This window comes from Mauremys reevesii, linkage group 7 (genome assembly GCF_016161935.1).
Source record: "Mauremys reevesii isolate NIE-2019 linkage group 7, ASM1616193v1, whole genome shotgun sequence".
In the NCBI taxonomy this organism is placed as follows: Eukaryota; Metazoa; Chordata; order Testudines; family Geoemydidae; genus Mauremys; species Mauremys reevesii.
The window spans coordinates 118608824-118630546 of NC_052629.1; the positions used below are offsets into that span (position 1 = coordinate 118608824).

The following is a 21723-nucleotide window of genomic DNA, read 5'->3' on the forward strand; positions in this document are numbered from 1 at the left end:
TGTTGATTCCAAATGTGCAGTCAGACAGTGAAATGCTAGTGTAATCCCCTCAGTTGAAAATATTAATGAAGCAATATCTCACATCTGATACTTTTCCAAAAAGCGATCTAAAAGTCTCTATTTTGTATGTTTTTTTCTCCCATTCTGCATTCTAATCTGTTGTATAAGTAAGGGGTCACACTAGGGGATTAGTTAGCTTCCTATTAATATAATTGTCATCAGGTACAAAGGGTGCATGAAAACGATGGCATCATTGCTAGATCCCATCTGCTTATTCATAAATGATCTGGAGAAAGGGGTAAACAGTGAGGTGGCAAAGTTTGCAGATGATACTAAACTACTCAAGATAGTTAAGACCAAAGCAGACTGTGAAGAACTTCAAAAAGATCTCACAAAACTAAGTGATTGGGCAACAAAATGGCAAATGAAATTTAATGTGGATAAATGTAAAGTAATGCACATTGGAAAAAATAACCCCGACTATACATACAATATGCTGGGGCTAATTTAGCTACAACTAATCAGGAAAGAGATCTTGGAGTCCTCGTGGATAGTTCTCTGAAGATGTCCACGCAATGTGCAGAGGCACTCAAAAAAGCAAACAGGATGTTAGGAATCATTAAAAAATGGGATAGAGAATAAGCAGAGAATATTTTATTGCCCTTATATAGATCCATGGTACGCCCACATCTTGAATACTGCATACAGATGTGGCCTCCTCATTTCAAAAAAGATATACTGGCATTAGAAAAGGTTCAGAGAAGGGCAACTAAAATGACTAGGGGTTTGGAACGGGTCCCATGAGAGAGGAAGAAAGAAGAGGAAGGGAAGGGGGAATATGATATGATATATAAATCATGAGGAGGAGGAAAAGAAAGTGAATAAAAAGTTGTTAAGGAAGAAGAACTAGGGGAGAGAAAATGAAATTAAAAAAAAATTAAAAAAAAAAAAAAAAAAAAAAAGTTCTTTCACACAGCACACAGTCAACCTGTGTAACCCCCTGCCTGTGTCCTTGCTAGGTGCAGAGGAGGATAAGGAAGTTTAATAAGATAAATAAAAAAAAGAGAAATCCATGGATTGTTAATGGCTATATATGCTAGGGGCCAGGATGTGATGGTCTGTCTCTCTCCTTGTCAGAGGGTGGTGGAGGGTGGAGGAGAGGAGAGAGATCATTACCTGTTATGTTCAATCCCCCACTGGCACCCTGCACTGCTGGGGTGTGGGTACTGTCGATAGACAGCTAGATGATGGACTGACTGGTTGGTCCTAGTATGGCTATTCTTATATTCTTATGCTTCCTTGTGCTAGGACTAAAAGCATGTCATCCTGTAAACAAAAAAAAAAAAGCAATAATTGTGTCAGTGGTGCAAGCAGAAAAAAAAAAAAATAATTACCGCACGCCATGGCAGCCTGGAGTTTCTTTTTTTTTTTGCTGCCCACCATACCCATTTGGAATTTCATAGTGCTGGTGGGGATACAACTCATTTCTTCCTGCTCCACAAGCACAGACCACGGTCACTTGGGCAAAAGGCTCTTATCAAGTATGGGACCTGTGACGCACAGTCCAGCATTCCTGGTTCCATTGAGCTAGGGAACTGAGCCAGGTAATTCTTGAATCTCTTCCCATATTGTGACCAAAAGGGAATAAGGGAGAATTCCAGGAAGAAAATGTCACAAACAAGTCTGCTTGAGAGCTAGGTCTGTTTCCCGTGTTTAGCACATCCCAGCCTGCTACAGAACACCCCGGATCTGAACTCTTCTTCCACTCCTGTCAAAGGACTTCTAGGTCACAACAGTAATCCCTTCAGAGAGACAGAAGGGATCCACTGTTGAATTCTTTCGGCAGTCTTTCCTAGTCCAACAAATAACCTTTATTTCTCTTGAAAGCCAAATCAAATGGTGGAGCATTCTGGTTCTGAGTTTGCGGCAGGCAAGCAGGCATGGAGAGGAGGGCCTGGAGCACTGGCTCATAACATGAAATTCAAATGATTCATTGGAGTTGCAGAATAACTTTGCAGACACATGGCAGTTGGAATCTTGAAACCTTTTTTTCCTAGAGAGGTGAATTAACTAGAACAAAGTATCCAATAGAGTCCCAAATTAGTTATATCAGGAGACGGGTTTTCAGTCTTTTCCTTAACAAACAGGATCCCTGAACTAATATGTTAATTTCTAATATGCTAATCTGGACTGTTAATATGCAGTCCAGATATTATAATGAGCATCCATTCACAATTTTTTTTTCTATTCTATACAGGTTTTTATACTGTGCTCTTCACCATAGTATCTGAGCACCTTCCAGCAGTATGTTAAGCCACATGCCTAACATCTGTCCCATGTTGTGCTTTCTCTCGCCAGGTGGAGAATCATACACACTGCGTGCACACGCACACTTCTTGCTATGTTTCAGATTGGAAAAGGCAAGGTCAAATAAATGCATCTTGCACTTGGAGCAGAAAGGAGTGAGGTTTTGAGCTTTGTGACGGTTCTTAGCGCTATATATCTCAAAAAGTGCACACAGCACAATCATAGCAGCCATTGGGAGCCTAAATAGTTTGCAGCTGTGGTTGATTTGTCTCCTGGCATAGTGGGAATGGTGGCCAGGCATCCAGTCCCAGCAGTTAAGAAAATCTATTTTCCTGCCTCTCCCCATCAGCCAGTCAACACCTGGCTGGGGAATCTGAATTCTTTCCTATGTTTCCACGAGAGTTTTTCTCCTGATGAGGTAACAATTATGCATTTTTTTATACTAATTTAAAATCTTGACCTATTTCACAGTGGTAAAAGACATTTAAAATGGCATTATATTCATATTTCTTCACAGCGCCACAAGCTTTCCTGTTTTCCTTTTTAGATAACTTGCCCTCTTTAAATTTGTGACTTTCAGACTTTGGAAGTTCCTTCCCAAAGAAGCAAAATAAAATTTGACACTATTTTTATGAAGTAAAATTAGATGGTTTGGCTCTAAGTAGAAGAAATAACCCAGATCTTCTCTCCAAGGGGATATTTATATTCCTTTTCCATATTGAATTGCACTGTCCTCTAGTGGATGTGTTGAGCAATTGATTTCATGTTGATGTTTGTTTAAATCTTTCACACCAATATGATACATATGCTGAATCTTTGTTTGTAAATAGACTAGATGGGATCTAATAAGAAAAGTTAGTGGATTTGAGTAAGATTTCAACATTGAATAAGGCAAGTTGCATTTAACCTGCGGTTAAAATAGCATTTTCAAGGCATTGATAAGTGTTCATATCCCAACCATCAGTGAGAACAGATACATGTTGAGCAAAGATATACCTGTATGATTTTAACCTTTTATTACATTGTTTGCTAGTTACAATACTCAAAAGTGCACATCTCTCTTCTGGACTAAATCTCATGAATAAATCAGGGTGTAATCACACTGCCGCTCTGAGTTCAGTATAATGTCCAGCCTATATTTTTGTAAATCTATATAATTTATGTGGCAATTGAGTAGTTTTGAATTTAATGAGAAAAAAAACCATTAAAAATATATTTCAATCTTAATTTTAGTGCTCTTAGAATCTGTTCAAATTTCTTTCCATTGAAGTTATTTTAACCCTCAAAATGCTGACCTTTTCCAAGGTGCTAAAAAAATAAATGCTTTTTAGTAAGGGTGCATCCAGAATCCATAGGGGGGGAACATTTCTAATTTTGAAAATAAGGCCTTGGCTACACTGGTGCTTTACAGCGCTGCAAGTTTCTCGCTCAGGGGTGTGAAAAAAACACCCCCCTGAGCGCTGCAAGATACAGTGCTGTAAAGCGCCAGTGTAAATAGTGCCGCAGCGCTGGGAGCGCAGCTCCCAGCACTGTAAGCTAATCCCCACGGGGAGGTGGAGTACGTGCAGCTCTGGGAGAGCTCTCTCCCAGCGCTGGCGCTGCAACCACACTCACACTTCCCACGGCAGCGCTTTGAAGTTTCAATTGTAGCCAAGCCCTAAGACTGCCTATTTAAAAATACTTTTTAACTGGGTAACATATATATATAAAGTTGCATCTTGTTTGGGTTTTTTAAAAAGTTTTTATCTTAGTAAAATGTTGTCCAGTGTGTTCCTTTCCCTTGGTTTGCATATATTTTGTAGTGCAAATAATGTATGTGCATGTCTGTGCCAGTATATGTTATAAAGAAATATATCATATGCTGATCCATAGCAAAACATTGAGAGCCGTGCACGATTTTTGTGCAAAGGTTCCATTTACTTCTCTTTTCACATAGGATTGATGTGGCTCTTAAGCAATAGAAAAAGATGTTATAGAATTAAATTTCTGTTAAAAAGACATTTGCAAGAATCTTGTGGCTGAGGCATTTGGACTGGGATTCAGGAGATTTGGATTCAGTTCCAGCTCTGCTACAGACACCTTTGTGGCTTACGGCAAGTCCCTTGATCTTTCTATGCCTCAGTTCCCCGCTCATATAGTGGGGATGTTTCCTCACTCCTAGAATGTCTTTGTAAGCTCTTTGGTGCAGAGACTTTTCCTTTGCTGTGTGTAGTGCAGCATCTAGCACAATGGGACTAGATCTCCATTGCAGTCTAGGTGCTGCAGTAGGAAAATAAGATATAATAAAAATGTTAAGGGTAAAAATGGTCTTGCTTGGGGTTTTTTTGCATATTTTTAAATCATTTTGAAATCCATGCAATAGTTTTTAATATCAAATCCATCCGTGAAGTCTAGAATGAGTTCATTCACTAAACTTTCACCATTAGAGAGCAGCATTCAAAATAGATTAGAAGACAAGTTGAGTGGATGTCGTGATTTCAGTGCAATCCATCATAGATGTGTTGTTCACACGCTTTGGCAAAATGGTACAGCCCAGTCTGGAATAGTCAAAAACGATGGCTTAATAGTAAGGAATACATTGGCTTGGTGGACTGAATTGGAGAGGCATTCTACCTGGTTCAGTCATTGCATCAGTCTCTGCTTTTCGTGATCGCTATATTCATGCCAGACTGTAAGAAAATGTAAACATTCAAATGAAAACCAGTTTGAAAACCTCAGGGTGAGGGGAGGCCAATTTACCACTAAAAGGCAGTGTGGTCTAAAGGAGTGAGACTGGTGTTGGGAGACAGGAACACCTGAGTTATAATCCAAGCTCAACCACTAACTTGTTGTGTGGCCTTGGAAAATCATTTCACCTCTCTGCCTTGCCTGAGTTTCCCTGTCTGCAGATTGGAGATAATGATACTTACCTCCCTCAGATAGGTGTGAGGATTCATTCCTTACCTGCTGAAAACACTGTACAGACACTGACATGCTGTAGTAGTGCCAAGTAATACTAACTTCTGCAAAATTAAATGTGTTCCCCAAAAATGCTTTGTCAAATCCCAGCACAGAACTGAACACTACAATCTTAATTTGTCATTTTTCTCTAAATTATAGCAGTTCTCTCAATGCATTGCCAGCCATAAAGTCTCCCCCAATTCCCCAACACTATGGCTAAGGTGTGATACATATCTGAGTATGAACTGATATTAGTTGTATTTTTTAAAAGTGGATTCTAAATTTGCAAGGCCACATTGAACCCTAAATATCTGATTTTCAGAAGTGCTGAGCACCTACACTTTTAGTGCAAGTTGTGGGTGCATAAGGTCTCTGAAAATCAGGCCCAAAGACTCTGCACCCTCGGAAGCACAGATTGATATATACAAATAACACTGTTACATACAAATCAGACCAATAAGCAAATCGGGAGTTATACATCTTCCAGCCTAATTAGAACAGAAGTGTCATTTGCATACCGAAAACTGAGTGTTGTGGGTGCACAGTTTTGGAGACGCAAAATTCAAGGCCAGTGTATGGCACTGAACGTTTATGTCCCTTGGAGCTCAGTTTTGTCCCATGGGTGAATGTTTTTTTTTCTTGTTTGCTTTTTAATAAAAAGAAAAGAGCTGATAACATTAAAATAGGGAATAACTTTTGTGCGCTCTCCAAGGGCAGCACAACCTTTAAATGATAATGGGCTTAATCTGCAGCAAGGGAGATTTAGGTTAGATGTGAGGGAAAACTTTCTAATTCGAAGGGTAGGTAAGCTGTGGAACGGGCTTCCAAGGGAGGTTGTGGAATCCCCGTCACTGGAGTTTTTTAAGAGCAGGTAGGACAATCCCATGTCAGAGCTGGTCTAGGTTTACTTGGTCCTTCCTCGGTGCAGGGGGCTGGACTTGGTGGTCTCTCGAGGTCCCTTCCAGCCCCACATTTCTATGATTCTAGGCTACAGTGGTCTTTGTATTTTGGCAGAACCGTGGGTCTGGACCTGGTGAGACTTCTATATCTGCTCTGCTCCTGGGAACAATGGTGTGCGTCTCCATTTACTTGTCTCTTTATTTTGGCTGCCCAGCATAGAACAGGTCTCCTGAGCATAGCTTGATATTTCCTTGGATTACTCATTCAGTGAAGATTATCCGAACTGTATCTGTCAGATTAAAAAAAAAAAAAAAAGTACATGGGTGAGTGTCGTCCATTCTTTGGCTTATGGATTCAGAATTCTTCAGCGAGTGTTGCAAATCCAGATGACATCCTTGAAGGTTGGCGTTTGCTTTTGGAGCTCTCCGTTTGCTGAAAAGTATGTAAAATCACACGCAACCAGGCAGCACCCAGGTTTATATGAGTGGTTTATTGCAGCAGATAAGATATGCAGGGAATCCATTCCGGATGGTATGGCTAACAGCACCCACATTGAGTTTTGTAATAGTCACGCCCAGGCACATCAGACACATGGGAAAGGCCTGCAGCAGGGCTATAGCTCAGGCTGGAGCCTGGGCTTTGAGACCCTCCGGGGTCCGGTTCGAGAATGTACACTGCCGTTTTATAGCCCAGCAGCCAAAGCCAGCTGACCAGGCTCTGCGACTCGGTGCTGCGGGTTGTTTGTTGCAGTGTAGACATACCCGTTCAGAGCAGGGGGTTAAAACAGAGGGCTGAGAGGTGGGAGATCTAGGTTCTGATCCTGGCTCTGCCACAGGCTTCCTATATCACTTTGGGCCACTCGTTAACCGCTCTCTGCCTCAGTTTCCCCACAAGTAAAATCAGGAAAATAATGCAATGCACATTTACCTGATAAGAGAGTTGTAGGGCTTGAGTCTTTAGGGTTTGTTATGCTCTTGGAGATCCTCATTTTCTAGAAGTGCCTGTTTGTTTTGGAGGATGGCTGTGTGCTGCTGGAACTACATTAAACGTATAGAGTATTCGGCTCTTTGGAAAAATGTGCATCTCTGACATCAGAATGGAGTGGACAAAAATGAGCACGGAGATTGCAAGATTGTCCCCTATACCCATCCTCTGGTGGCTAGATTCACAAAGGGGATTCAGGTTCAGCATTGCATCGCCTAATGCAGTGTTTCCCAAACTTGGGATGCCGCTTGTTTAGGGAAAGCCCCTGGCAGACCAGGCCGGTTTGTTTACCTGCCGCGTCCGCAGGTTCGGCCGATCATGGCTCCCACTGGCCGCGGTTTGCTGCTCCAGCAATACCTACCAGTATGCTGCTTACCTGCCCTTCTTGTTCGTTTGTTTTTCTGACACCTGAATGGATCAGTTAGATAAAATGATATATGCACAGACCTGAAGCTAGGACCTTTAACAAGGGGTTGTTGTCGAACTTGTTACAGACTTAGACCTATCAACTGTGATATAGTGCCCTTTTAGCCTGAAAACATGTTCCAGCTATCACGCAAACTCACTGTATAGCATTCAAACATATGGAAAATATTTCTGACATTAGATGACACCTTAGAGTTCACATTCCCACTGTTTTGCCACAATCACCCACAAAAAAGAAGGCAAAACGTATCGTATTACCCGCTTCATAGTCTCTGGATGTGTCATTAGCTGGTGAAAGGGGTTAAATAGAGCTTATTTATCTTTGAAGAGGAGTGGTCAATCAATATGTTTAGGTGCCTGGAGGTGTAAAGAGGTTTTGTCAGATTTCAATCATAGCAAGCTATAAGGAAGTTCTTTGCCAATGTAGCTTTTAATTCACTGCAGATATGGTTTTACTGACATTTGCTGAGCAGCTTGTTTCAGCTAAAATAAATGGATCAAGCTTCAGAGCAACAGATTACCGCAAGGTCAGACAGCAATATCAGTAATTTTAGAATATTGTTTATGGTATATATAGAGAGAGTGAGTCTGTGGAAGAGAGAGAGAGATCTCACATTGGTAATAGATGGAGAACTAATCCAGAAGATTAATTTTTCCTACTGTCACAAGATTAGATAACATTAATTTGTCTTCGGTAGAAGTATTTCACAAAGAGAACATTAGCAGCGGTTTTGATTTTGGGGACCTGAGTATTGCAGTCATCATCAGCTTGAATTACTTGTCTAGATAGATAGATAGATATAGTCTTCTGATTTCATGTCACTTCCCTATTCAGGATCAGCGGTCATGAAAATTGGTCTCTCTGAGGTCTGCAGCTATCCAGTCCAGATACCAAGTCTTTGGCCTTCCTTTTCGTTGTCTTCTATCCATGCTTGTTGTGTTTAGATGAAGATATTCTATAAATTATTTTTCCACTTATAATGATAAGATTCATTATAATTATAGTATTAATATAGGATTTTTATTTTATTTTAATGTACTTTATTTTTTTCAAGCTATCAGAGATACTCGATACTAAATAGATGTCATTGCTGTGGAGTGCTAACATGCATCATTGTTCTAAGTCTGCTCTAATTGTTCTACTGTAAAATGGGAGGGGAGAAGAGAGAGAAAAATAGAAACATGCAAATATCTAGTTTTTCACCTAAAACAAGTGTTCTCTCCAGTCTTTCCATCATATACAATATTCATGTTGGCACCGTAGAATTCAGAGGATACTTGGCAGACTAGAACTCTGCAGCTACAGACAGCTAGACGTCCTGTTTATAGATTTATAAATGGATTTTTTGGGTTAGGGGAATGCTTCATGGATGCCCCCTCATATTAATTCTTAAGTTTACGATAACTGAATGTTGTACTACGTTTTTTAAGACTTCAGAACATTTTAGAGACAAAGAAGTACATAGGAAGTTCCATAACAGGCAGTTCCATATTATATAACTGTACAAACTGAACTTAAAGTACTGATAGAGAAAAGCTGTCCGCTTGCCACACTGTGAATGTTCTTCCTTGCCTGCAACATAATAACTGACTGGATTTTGTCAAGGAGCCATACAGCTTTAACAGTAATCCATTGGCACAATTACTGTGTTAAAAATTGTAGAACTGCATTTAATTGTTTTTTCTTTTTGAAGTTTTAAACTTTTAGCATTTTTGAAGGGTTTGTTTGGTATCGTGATGACAGGTTAACCAAAAAGTAATTAACTGCAGTTCACAGCTACATTATTTAAAATGATATAGCAATGCAGAATGTGTGCATAATTATATGTCTATTATTTTATATATAGTTAGAGAGAGAAATAGGTGTATGCATATTTTTGTGTGTATACATGTTCATGTATGTACACAAAATACTGATGGATATATCGTTTTTGCATATTAATAGGTATTCTGACATGTACAAAAGGCTCAATACTATCATCTAGCACTAACAGTCCTCATGTTAAAACCTGTTCAGTTTCCACCACTCACTCTGAAACTTGTAATTGATGAAATGTATATTGATATCTAGCAGTAACAATGCCTTCACATTACTGCCCATTGCTTTTTCTTCACTGGAAGGCTACCAAACTGGTTGTAGCTAGCCTCGACGGAGATTGCAGGTCTGCTCTCTGTGTGTCTGAAGACGTGATCTGTGTAGCTTGAAAGCTTGTCTTTTTCAGCAGCAGAAGTTAGTCCAATAAAAGTTATTACCTCACTCACCTTGTCTACGTAAAAGGAAACACTTGCCCTGTGGAGATGCCTGTATCTAGATTACACTACTAAAGGTTACTGTAGTATAGACTTGTCTTATAGAACATGAAGTTGGATAGAAATATTAATTATTAATATGTTATTCAATGTGATCTATCTTGTATGCAGGCAGAGTGCACTACTCTAAATGTGCATTTATGTTCCAGGTGCATCAGATGCTGTATATGTTAATATGTACTTGTCCCCGTATTCAGTGGGTGGGTTCTTAATCCCCACTGCGCAATCTGCACACTTACAGGTTTTCTCCGTGCACATAAAGTACTAAAAATCTTTTCATCCTAGCACAGCATCTGAATGCTGTTACAGTTTCTTCAGAAGACTGTCATTTAGAACTGCAAGATCTACTCAGGGTAGGGAAACCAATATAAACACTGTTCACAGATTTCAGCAGAGTTTATAAGTGAATCTCTTTGCACCATTTGAACTGATCTGTGGTTTCTTTATTAGATTACAATAAAACCCAAGACTGAATTCTCCACCTGATTCAGTTTCTTATTGATTGAATCTTTTTAGGCTCCTCTCTGATTTAAAAGAGTATTTTTATTAAAGCCAAGCATACAAACATTAATTATCCAAGCTGCATCTAATTTCCTTCAGCATTTTTTTTCCCCTTCTTTAGCTGCCAATGGATTAGGAGAACTGATTAGAATTCAACTTGAAAACTGAAAAGCAGATGCTTAAATGAGAATTTCTGCATTAGGAATTAAAATATCTGTATTGGGCATAAAATCCTCTTCCTTATCTTTAATAATGTCAACACACTGCTTAAGTTGATTTGTCACATGCCTGGTACAACGGTCCCCAAATTAGGAACATATTTTAGAAAAGACAGAGAAGCGTCTTTTGCATGTGCCACTGTTGTAGTACAAAGTTACAGTGCATTTAATGGTACTGAATTTTGAAGTAGACGTGGCAGCAAATGAAGACAAACATAAGGATGGATTTTCAGCAGCCAACCTCAACTTTATTAAACGTAACATGGGGGAAGGGGCTACCCACCCTGTCAGCTATAGTCTCACCTTTTATTTTAAGAGGTTCCAGTGCAGGGCTCCTACCATATAACCCATAACTTGGGGCAGACCCTCTTCAGCCTACCCCTAGGACTCAGCTCACTCTTCTGAGTTCTACCACCCACCCTGCAGCAAGGGGAACAGATGGTACTAAAAAGGAGAACCTGAGCCCACAAAGGCCATGAAGTCTTCCCCTATCCCATAAGCACAAGACCCAATCAATAAAATTCCAGGTCCTTTATTTCTGGGCACCATTCTTTTTATCCTTTTAACAACATTGGAAACTGGCCGCAAATTGCAACGAACTAAGACTCTTACCAAATACTGTCACTAATGATTAAATCCTATTCCTATTTAACTTAACTGTGCCTCCAGCATGAGTGAGGAAGACAAAAAAACTCCAAGGCCTTTTCCAATTTGGCCCCTGTGGGAAGAAAAAATTCGTGCTCCCAAAACAGGTGATCAGTCAGACCCACAGTATCCGCAGAACACAGCTCTGAGACTACCAGTATTGAGTGAGGAAGATGGGGCTGCTGGAATGGTCAGAAAGCTAGGGTTTTAAGTCAATGAAGGCCACATGGCCGAAGCTAGGGTTTTAAGTCAATGAAGGGGGAAGGCAAGGGACCAATCAGCTCCCTTCCTCCCTGAGCCACCCAATGAGAGACTATGAAGGGGAGGAGGCACGCTGCATCCCCTCAGCCTGTGTTCTCCCCCATTCAGCTGGTGCTGTCCCAGTCACCACCCTTTGAGGCAGGCGGATGGCATTTTATCTATTTGCATAAGCATCTCTCTGCCAAAAAGATTAGTATGCTTATAGTTTGAAAGGCTGTTTGTCTTTGTCTTTGCAAAAACCAATCAAGCATGTGTGTGTGAACGCGCGCACACACGCACATCTGTGTGCATACATACACACAGCCAGGTGAGAGAGAAAATTTTTGGGCTTTCGCCTTTGTATGTTTCTACAGTAGAAAGGATTTGAGAACGACATGTCCCAAGCTGAAGTAAATAAAACACATTGACACAATCACCATAATATCTGGGAAAATCTGTAATGAAAACAAGACTATGTGCATGAAAAATGCGTGCATTTAGCAAATAGAAAGATGTCATTAAATAAAAATATTGATATATATATCTGAACCATGTGGAGAAGAGAAAAGTGATTAGAAGTGAATTAGGAGAATATATTGGTATAATGAGGAGATTATTCCTTTCCTTGTGTCATCTAGTATATACTGCAGATGATGAAGTACTGTACATAACACTGCGTACATAGCTAGTTATTGCTAGTGTAGGTATAATACTTAAAGTGTAGCAGCTGTTGTCTTGTATATTGAATTACGGCACCTAACTTCTGTTTTATTAATTTAGATGGAATACATGGGTCTAAGCTGTTCACATGACCTATTCACTGTCCCATATTAAAGAGTGTTAAAGTGCAGGATTTGGTATAAAGAGATCTAAGCCGACTTAGTACCATGGCGCAAAAACACCATAAGAATCACCTTTAACCTTTTGTTAAAGAAACAGGAATGAAGGGTTTCTCTTAAAGCATTTGAAATGTAACGTGTTAAGTAAGGCTTTCATTTTAACAACATTCCTTGTTCCCTTTCCCTTTTGCTGGGAAGAGTTTTAGAAAGAAAAAAACTCTTGTTTGAGAGTCACTTATATGAGATCAAAGGTGAGAGGAATAGCTCAGTGGTTTGAGCATTGGCCTGCTAAACCCAGGGTTGTGAGTTCAGTCCTTGAGGGGGCCACTTAGGGATCTGGGGCAAAATCAGTACTTGGTCTTGCTAGTGAAGGCAGGGGGCTGGACTCGATGACCTTTCAAGGTCTATTCCAGTTCTATGAGATAGGTATATCTCCATATGTTATAATTGTCCTTTTGGATAAAAAGAGAAGAAATTTGTTGAGATGCTCTGGAGCTGCTGCTGTTAAAATCCGATCCTGTTTCATCTCAGGTGGTGGTTGGGATTTACCTGCAGCTGGGAGGGGTGGCAATGTCATTGGATCCTCTCTCTGGCATGGTTAGGTCAGGACATTTCTTAGGATCAAGATGATGAAGGCCAGGAGTCCCAGGAAACAGTGGGGATGGCAGCCATGATGGTAAAGCTCACTCCAGTAACCTCCGTCTGTTCTTCTGTCCTTTCTCCCCACAAAGTCTCTTTCATTTAAGCACCCAGAAAGGGAATGATGGGTGGAATAGCCCATCCCCTCCTAATTTTGTCAGGCTGTATATCTGACACATCAATTCTGATTCATTTATTTCCTGTTCCACATCTCCTGTTTTTTACCAAGCATGATTTTGACTCAGTCTTTGAATCATATCGGCGTGGCCTTTGGTTGTTTTGACTTATTTAGTCTCTCTATCTGGTTCTCTTGCATCTGTTTATAATATTCATTTTTGAAAGACACTTGACCTACTTTCCATCAATATTTGTTGTTATAGATTATTGTAACTTACGAACTTTCATATACTTTTTATAATTGAGCTCACAGTTAGGATAAATTTGTCAGCCCAATTATCACAACACTTCTCCAGAAGAAATTCAGATATTGGAGTTTAATTGTCACAGATGTGCAGAGTGCTTTAGAAAACACATAGATAAGCCAAGATGCTACCCAGAGGAGCTAGCAAATCTAAACTTCATGACTCCAGTGCAAACACTGAGAGGATGAGGAAAGAGGTAGGGCCCGATAGTATCCTAGTAGATCAATAATGGAAGGCTAGGCGAAAGAAGTGGCTTTTACTAGGAAATTTGAGAGGAGAGAGGGAGGATGCTTAGTGCATGGACAGATGGAGAACTGTTCCAACATACAGGGCTGCATGAAGAAACACTTAGAGATGAGAACAGGAGAAGTGACAAGAAACATTAATGAGATGGTACCATTGCCTTCTTAATCATATTAAAATTCTGCTTAGGTTAGAGTTCCTTTGTGTACTATGAATACTGCATGTGCTTGTAATAACCAATGTTTTTGAAATCTGAGATTCACCGAAGGATACTACTGCAACAATTCCTGGTAATAAGGGAAGTGTTAGTTGTTGTTTTTAAAAAGAAAACAAAAAAAACCGGATGTCTCAAGGATGGAACTAATGCTAACAGTGGCGAGCCTTCAATCTCGGTATATGAGATTGCAATCACAGGAGCTAATTATAACGTTTTGCCTGCAATGACATCTTAAACCCAGTTGCTCAGAGACATGAACGTGCATGACTGCAGGAAATTTATTTGGTGACAGCATAAACTTGACTGTGTCAAGCTGGGCAAATGTTCATTTGGGATACATATATGCAGCAAATTAAGGTGTGATTGTAGCCTGGGTAGGCATACCTATGCTAGCTTTAATCTGGCTGGCACGGGTAACAAATAGCAGTGTAGACGTAAAAAGAACAGGAGTACTTGTGGCACCTTAAAGACTAACAAATTTATTTTAGCATGAGCTTTCGTGAGCTGCAGCTCACTTCTTCGGATGCATAGAATGGAACACAGAGACAGGGGAAATGTATACATACAGAGAACATGAAAAGGTGGAAGTATGCATACCAACAGGCAGAGTCTAATCAATTGAGATGAGCTATCGTTAGCAGGAGGAAAAAAAAACTTTTTGAAGTGATAATTAAGATGGCCCATAGAAGGTGTGAGGAGAACTTAACATAGGGAAATAGATTCAATTGGTGTAATGACCCAACCATTCCCAGTCTTTGTTTAGGCCACAGTATCTAGTTTGCATATTAATTCAAGTTCAGCAGTTTCTCTTTGGAGTCTGTTTTGGAAGTTTTGAAGTGTAGACGTAGTGGCACAAAGTTCAGCGAGGGCTAGTAACCCAAATATATGGCTAGGGTCCCTGATGGGTTTGTGCTGGGATGGCACAAGATAGATACTACTGGGGATAGAACCACGATGAAAGCTGTTATCTGCAGTAGCTAGATTAAAGGGAGCTGGACCATGGTTTTTTCTTGCCCCTTCCAGTCCTTGGTGAAATGTTCCCACTGGGTGCAAGACTACCGCCCTGGAACCACCTTGCTCTTTATCCCCTCGTCATCCCACCGCTGATACCTGCACAAGACCAGGACTCAAATGAACTATGTATGCCAGCTACACTCGGAAGGGGAGAAAATCTTCTCTGGGTGGCCTATTGTGACCAATACAAATTGCAGTGCATTGGCTAAAAAGGCACCCCTACTTAATGATCAAATACATAGGTATTATTTTTAGTACCTTACTAAGACGGTCAAATGTTTTACAGAATTATGCCACATGGAACGATGATCTTGTTGCATTAATATATTCATTGTAAACCTCAAGTTAAATGGGTCTTATTTTAAAGATATTTTTCCCAGGGCCCGTTACTATGTTTAGTTTTAAAATGCATATTGCACCTTTTGTTTCTTGCTATCTTTGAATGGCATGATTACAGAAGGGGGCACAAAGAGCATCCAGGAATGTCTTGCATGTAATGTAGGATAATTTAATTGAGAATTGGGTGCAGGAATTTCAATTCGTCTAAGTTGATGAATAGCCATTTTCTGTGGGTGTTATCAATTAATCTGTTGTAATGAATTCTCTTCATTACCTATGTCTCCTTGTTAATTATAAAGGATTTTCTTACTCCTATTTATCAAGTCAAGACGAATATATTACCTTTTTATCTGTGCTACTTTTAATATAGAATACGTGCAAACTGTTCATTAAGAATCCACATGCTAAATTTCATTACTAAGAAAATTAGAAGTGCCTGCTGCAGAATATAAGAACTGGCATCATTTTTTCACACAAATACAAACATGCATGCACTCTCTGCCTCTCTCACTCACACACAGTGTATTAGTAGCCTTTTGCTTTTTATGGTATGCAGGAAAGATAATGCATTCTCTTAAAAATATATCCCATTCTGATGTTTCTTAACCGTCTGCACAATATCTAATGCACAGAGGATATTTATCTTTGGTTTGTTTACAAGTCAAGCTTAAAACTTTCATTTACTTTTAGTTTTACTTATTTTAGGTTTAAAATAAATACTTAAAATAGTCTTCTATTGGCACATCTCGCTGCTTCCTGCCGGGGCATGAAATTCACAAGGGGTGAGCACAAGGTCTGTTGCATCACTTGTGTGCACCACTATGGAATTTGATTTCTCCTATTAGGACTATTGGGCCACAAAGCTGTATAATTGTGCCCACTTATTCCAGGAATTAATTGGACTGCACTAGAAACTGAATCCGTCTATGCACAATAAAGGTTACAGCATAGGCAAAGTTAAGAACACTGTCTGGCCGCTCAGCCTAAACTTTTTCCAGTGCCACCTCCAGTAGTCCAGTCTCCAAACTAATGGTTTTTGCAATGTGAATGCCTACCCACTGACAAGTAGGCCAAGACCACCGATCAGCTCATTATAGACAGTACACACCTTTTTTTTTTTGTCCCAGCTGCAAGTTCTCATGAATTACACAGGTGCCATTTATTTATTTCAGTAGCTGTTGGCACATGTGTAAAAGGGGAGAATTTGTCCCCTGGGCCGTGCTTTATACCCCTGCTTACAAAGTAATGCCTAAAACGGTTACAGTATACACGTGTCTAGACACAGTCCGATTATAATCACTTTCCCTTTTTTTTTAGGTTGAAGCAATACTGGTCAACATTTTTGGTGGTATTGTGAACTGCGCCATTATAGCAAATGGCATTACCAAAGCCTGTCGAGAGCTTGAACTGAAGGTGCCTCTGGTTGTCAGACTTGAAGGTGAGTGATAAAGGTTTGGGGCTAAAGTCAGCTCTCAGCTGCACTCAATTACACCGTGTTCCACTTCAGCTTACTCTGTTCTCCAGGCTCATGTAAAAGATGCACAAACTGGTTCAGATGCAATAAGAATTGACCCAACTCTTTGCCTGTGTAACTTTACCTGAAACCAGACTTAGGGTCAGATCCTCCAGTCTTTATTCATTCCTTACTCAGGCAAAACTTGAGTAGGAGATTTGCCTGAATAAAGACTGCAGCATTTGCCTCTTCGCTAAAGCAGAGGCACACAAGCTATAACCCCCTTGGTTTAGAAGAGAGGGAGTTTCTGGCAGGTAATTCCCTGGGAGGAGCCCTGAACTTTGGGATCCATTCAAGCCGTCGGTCCAAAATCACCCAAATCCATTGATCTTCAGAGAACATGGCAAAGCCCATCTCTGTTCCCAGCTACTGGGATGGGGCTCTGTCATTAAAGTGTTGCCTTTTTTCCCTTCCTGGTTTTGTTTATTTTCATCTGTTAGTCTGGTTGTACTTTTAATATCTGGAAAAGTACCTACAGCCCTAACTAGAGGTTTTATGGTCTTTTGTATAAATCTGTACTACAATAAATGAACTCTTCCCACATATTTCTATAGTTCCTGGCCTCGGATACAAATGGAAGGGCAATGAGAAAAGCTTTACTCATAGTATTTGCAACCCAAACAGAAAATGTTTTCATGGAAGGGTATATTTGCTGGATGGTTTGTTTTTTTTCCCCCTTTGCAAATAATTTTTACTGAGTACAGTTACAGTATACACGTGTCCAGACACAGACCGATTATAATCCCATAAGCAAAAATAAAATAAAGAACAATATAAAAGAGATACAACATTATTCTACTTGGCTGACCTATTCTTGCCCAGATCTCCAGCTCAATTTTTAAAACACAGCAGCTTTGGGGATGGCAGCTTGAATAAGTTCCAGACAGGCTTCTTAACTTTTGAGTTCTCAATCTCTGTCCTCGCTCATCCAGAAATTACAGGTTTGATGCAGGTATCGCTTGGGGAAGTTCTATTGCCTGCACTATGCAGGAGCTCAGACTAGATGATCATAATGGTCCCTTCTGGCCTTAAAGTCAGTGAAGCTTTAAAAAGTCTGGAGGCTCGGCAGTTTCTCATTTTAATATATTTTTGTTATTTTGCTATCTTAAAAAAGAGTCCCACAACTCCTTCCGTCAGGTTCTGAAAAGTCTCCTGAAAGAGTTGAGGAAGGAAGATTGGTGGGTTTTTTGGACAGTAGGAGGAATAGCATTTTGGTTTCCTGCAATCAGTGGAAACCAGCATAACGGTCATGACCGGGACATGGGCAGTCTGACCTCGTGGTTGGAGCAGGAATCAGGCGTCAGACCAGAGGGCAAACCGAGGTCAGGTGTCTGGAGTCAGGCAGAGTCAGGGTACCAGGAGGTCAGCAGTAGAAGCAGGAAGCAGGGGAAGCCATCCAAAGCAGGGAGAATCGGACAATTTCCTGTTCCTGTGCTGGTTTATATAGAAGCTGTGAACCAGTCAGGATGCCCAGCATTGTGCCTCTTGGATTCCAGGACTGGGGTCCCCTGTCAGAGTTCAGCTCCTATTCTGACAACAGTTAGCAGGTCACTAGGTGGCTGGCTGGAAGTTAGTAGCTCCAAAGAGCCCTACAGACCAAGGTTTAAAACCTGAGGTCCCTGATATCAACATTCATATATTCAAAATCATTCATTTTCCATAAGCGCATTCGGAAAGACTTCATAACCGGTGTTTTTAAAGGCATTTTCCTCAGAAAAATCAATATTCATGCTATAGTTGGTTATTTTGTCAGCAAGTACATTAATTTACCTTAACATAAAAACATGAAAGGCAAGATTAGTCCTTTGAGCCTCCTACTATGTTTTTTCTCTGCATAGGTCTCTTTTTGATAGATCAAAGACTGTGACTCGTTTGACAGAATATTAATGATCTTGGTAATTCACAAATTTAGTGTGCAAACTGATTCATATGGTATTCCAAACTTATAGAGTTACAAGGACATAGTCAAACCCAATCATTTAACTGTGCTACAAATACACTTGATTACAGAATTATAGCAATCGTTACGGACTTTTGTAATGAAGTCTATTTTATTCTATTTGTTGTGTTTGGTTGTCTTTTTTTCTGTTTTAATGCCGCATACAGATTGTGAGGCCACCTCTCTCCCTGTTTGCCGCTGTGGTGGCTGGACTCAACTGGGGTGATTTTTTGCTGACTGCCCAGATTTGAAGGGCTGGTGGCAGAATGTTCTCAGTGAAGGGCTCTTGGTTCTGGAATTGATTTGTCAGAGTCTGAGTCTTTGACCTTGCGGGTTTGATATAAAACCCATCTCTTTCCTCTGGACTGTGCCTGAAGAGGGGTGGTTAATAGGGGTCACCATTTAAAAGTCAGCACTTGCCCACAGTTACCTATACCATTGTATCTCAGGTACTTTCCCCTATATTTACACTAGGCAGCCCAGGGCTTAGAGCCATCCAGGTTAGAAAATGGAGCGTAGCTGATGAGTACGCTTGCACTCTGACCCATTGGTGTCACTCTTTGCAGAATAGCAGGAAATAGAACTTGTAAATAAATAAATGAAATTAAATTTAAAAGAGGGGGGAGGGGAATATTTTATATTTTTTTCAAATGTTTTCCCCCAAAATGTGAAATTCTATCAAAATTTTGAAAATATCTCAACCAGCTCTAGTAGGAACTGCCCCGCCTCGGAACTGCAGAGCGGCTGGTGCTGTTGCTCAGTGTCTTTGCAGTGAAGGATTCCAGACTCCTTACAACCCCTCTGGCTTTTCAGCCTCACTCAAATAAGAGTGTGGAAGGTCACTGGCAGGATGCACCATATTTCCTGTTAAAGGGGTGGGTGGTTGCTACCCAAAACGTGAGTGTTACATGGACTGCGTCAGAGGCATGGCTCCTGAAGTGGCAGGTTGGCCCTGTGAAACTCCATATCTGAAAAGCTTCTTCTCTTCACCTTGGCGAAGAAGCTAAGTTTGCACATCCCTCAGTGTCATTCTGCTGTGCATAGGTCATTTCCACATGACATCAGGGGATGCCAAAGCTTGTAGCGTTCATTCCTTCTATTCTGTATACGTTCCTGTACCACAGTCATCTCCGTAATATCTGAGCGCCTTCCAGTAGTGCATTAAGCAACATGACCATCAGTGGAGGCCCAGTGCTCTGCCAAATTGGGAGAACCTTAAACACCTCTGAACTGAAGCTCAGAAATAGGTTGCCAGGGACTTCATTGGATGATGAAACACTCCCTAGTTCCTAAAGAAAGGCAAATTAACAAAGTAATTTAATGCGGGTGACTCAGAGAGCAAAGAAGGTAGCTAAGAGACAGGAATTCATTTTGTATGTAAAACCTCAACATTTGATTATTTTTCATGCAACTTTTGTTGTTTGTTTAGTTTTTTGCTAAGAGCAGCCGTAGTTTTCTTGATTTAATAGCTGTTAGTGCATTGGTTTAGGAATTGAAAAGCTATCATGTTTGGAAGCAGGTAATTCACAGTTGTAGTTGTAGACTGGTTATTACCATTTTCTTTTAAACCATCTAGGGGACACAAGGAAAACCAACTGCAATTTTTATGACCCATCTTAAAACTATTGCCTGTTTAATACATCACATGGGAATTCTTGATGTTTTCGTCTACTTGTAATTTGCATAGTCCGTGATCCTGTATCTCTGGACCTTGTGCCATGTTATTTTCACCACATTTGCCCTACCCAGGTTCTGGAACTCTGCGAAAACTAAAGCAACCCGTGGTGTAAGTTAGAGCAACCCTAAGTACTGCTCTAACCTGCAGCTGCCTATGGCCTGTGCTGCCGCCCAGAAGCTCCATAGCCCTGAATGCTGTAACTCATGGGGCTTGCAAGCAGGGGCAGTGCAGGGCTGCCTTGATTGACCCTACGCTGCTCCTGCACTGACAGATTTCTAGCCAAAACCTCTTGAGGCCCCTGTATGTCCTCTATCCCACCACCTGAGCATGGTTTATGACAACCAGTGCAAGGGCCTGGATTGGCCCCATTGTGTCTAGGACCTTTATCTCAGAAGAGTCATGTGTGTTACTTAGTCTGTTGGGGTCAATACTGGATCTTCATGGTTAGAGATGGAAAAAAATCAGTAAATCCATCATTCCCTTCCATTATAGTATTTGTTCCTGAGATACGCTTAATTCTTTATCGAGGCTGGTTTAAATGTCTTGGGAGATGGAACTACCTCTGTTCCCTTTGGAGACTGCCCCACCATAATACTGTAGCTATCGCTGTTAGTCCTACTGTTGCGTTTAATTCATCTTATTTGTCGTAGTTTTACCTCTTGCATCCCCCTAAGCAAGGTCTTCTGTGGTGTTTACTGCCTTCGGGTATTTTACTTATAGACCCTTCTCATGTGTCTGCCCCCTCTCCTGTCTCCTTAATCATTCAGCCAACCTATTCATAAGCAGTTATTTTAATCTGTCTTCCAAAAGTCAATCCTTCCAACCCCGCAATCATCTATGTTGCTCTTCTTTGAACACCCACCACTTTGTATGAAGATAAAATGATTCTGAATTAATAATCAATTCAGTGAAAGCCATAAGGGCTCCCCAAAACATTTTAAAACAAAGCGGATACTATTTTACATTTCATTGGATGAGAGAGAGACCAACACACATTTTTGTATTTCCATTTTGTACATTTTCCCAACAGAAGGTTCATGATTATTCCCATAAATCTAACAGATTTGTGGCCTGCACTTTAAAGACTCTTTGCCCACATGCAATGTATTACAAATGTCTTGATGGGTAAAGTTTTAATCAGTCAAATCTGTCTTGATTTAGCAGGATTTTGTGGACAAATCTTTGTTCTCAGCTGTATAATAATTACAAGCTGTTTTACCAGTGGATAAAGAAAGGATTACTCTCCTCTTTGAAAATCGTAACTTTATAATTACATGTATTTACTTGCCTTATCAGAAAAGAACTCACCAGCTGAGACGCAGGATTATTTTTGTTTAAAAGGCTCGTGGGTGACTGGAAAAAACACTTATTCTGGGTTTTAACTTTTATAGACATAAGAGACATTTTTT

At 40.4% G+C, this 21723-nt stretch overlaps 1 protein-coding gene across 1 annotated transcript in view; it reads left to right on the forward strand.

The window, feature by feature from the left end:
* SUCLG2 (succinate-CoA ligase GDP-forming subunit beta) overlaps positions 1–21723 on the forward strand; it is a 215016-nt gene that overhangs the window by 185428 nt on the left and 7865 nt on the right. The window contains exon 10 of the mRNA XM_039482509.1: positions 16502–16622. Coding sequence (XP_039338443.1) covers positions 16502–16622 — 121 coding nt within the window. The remainder of the gene's footprint in view (positions 1–16501; positions 16623–21723) is intronic.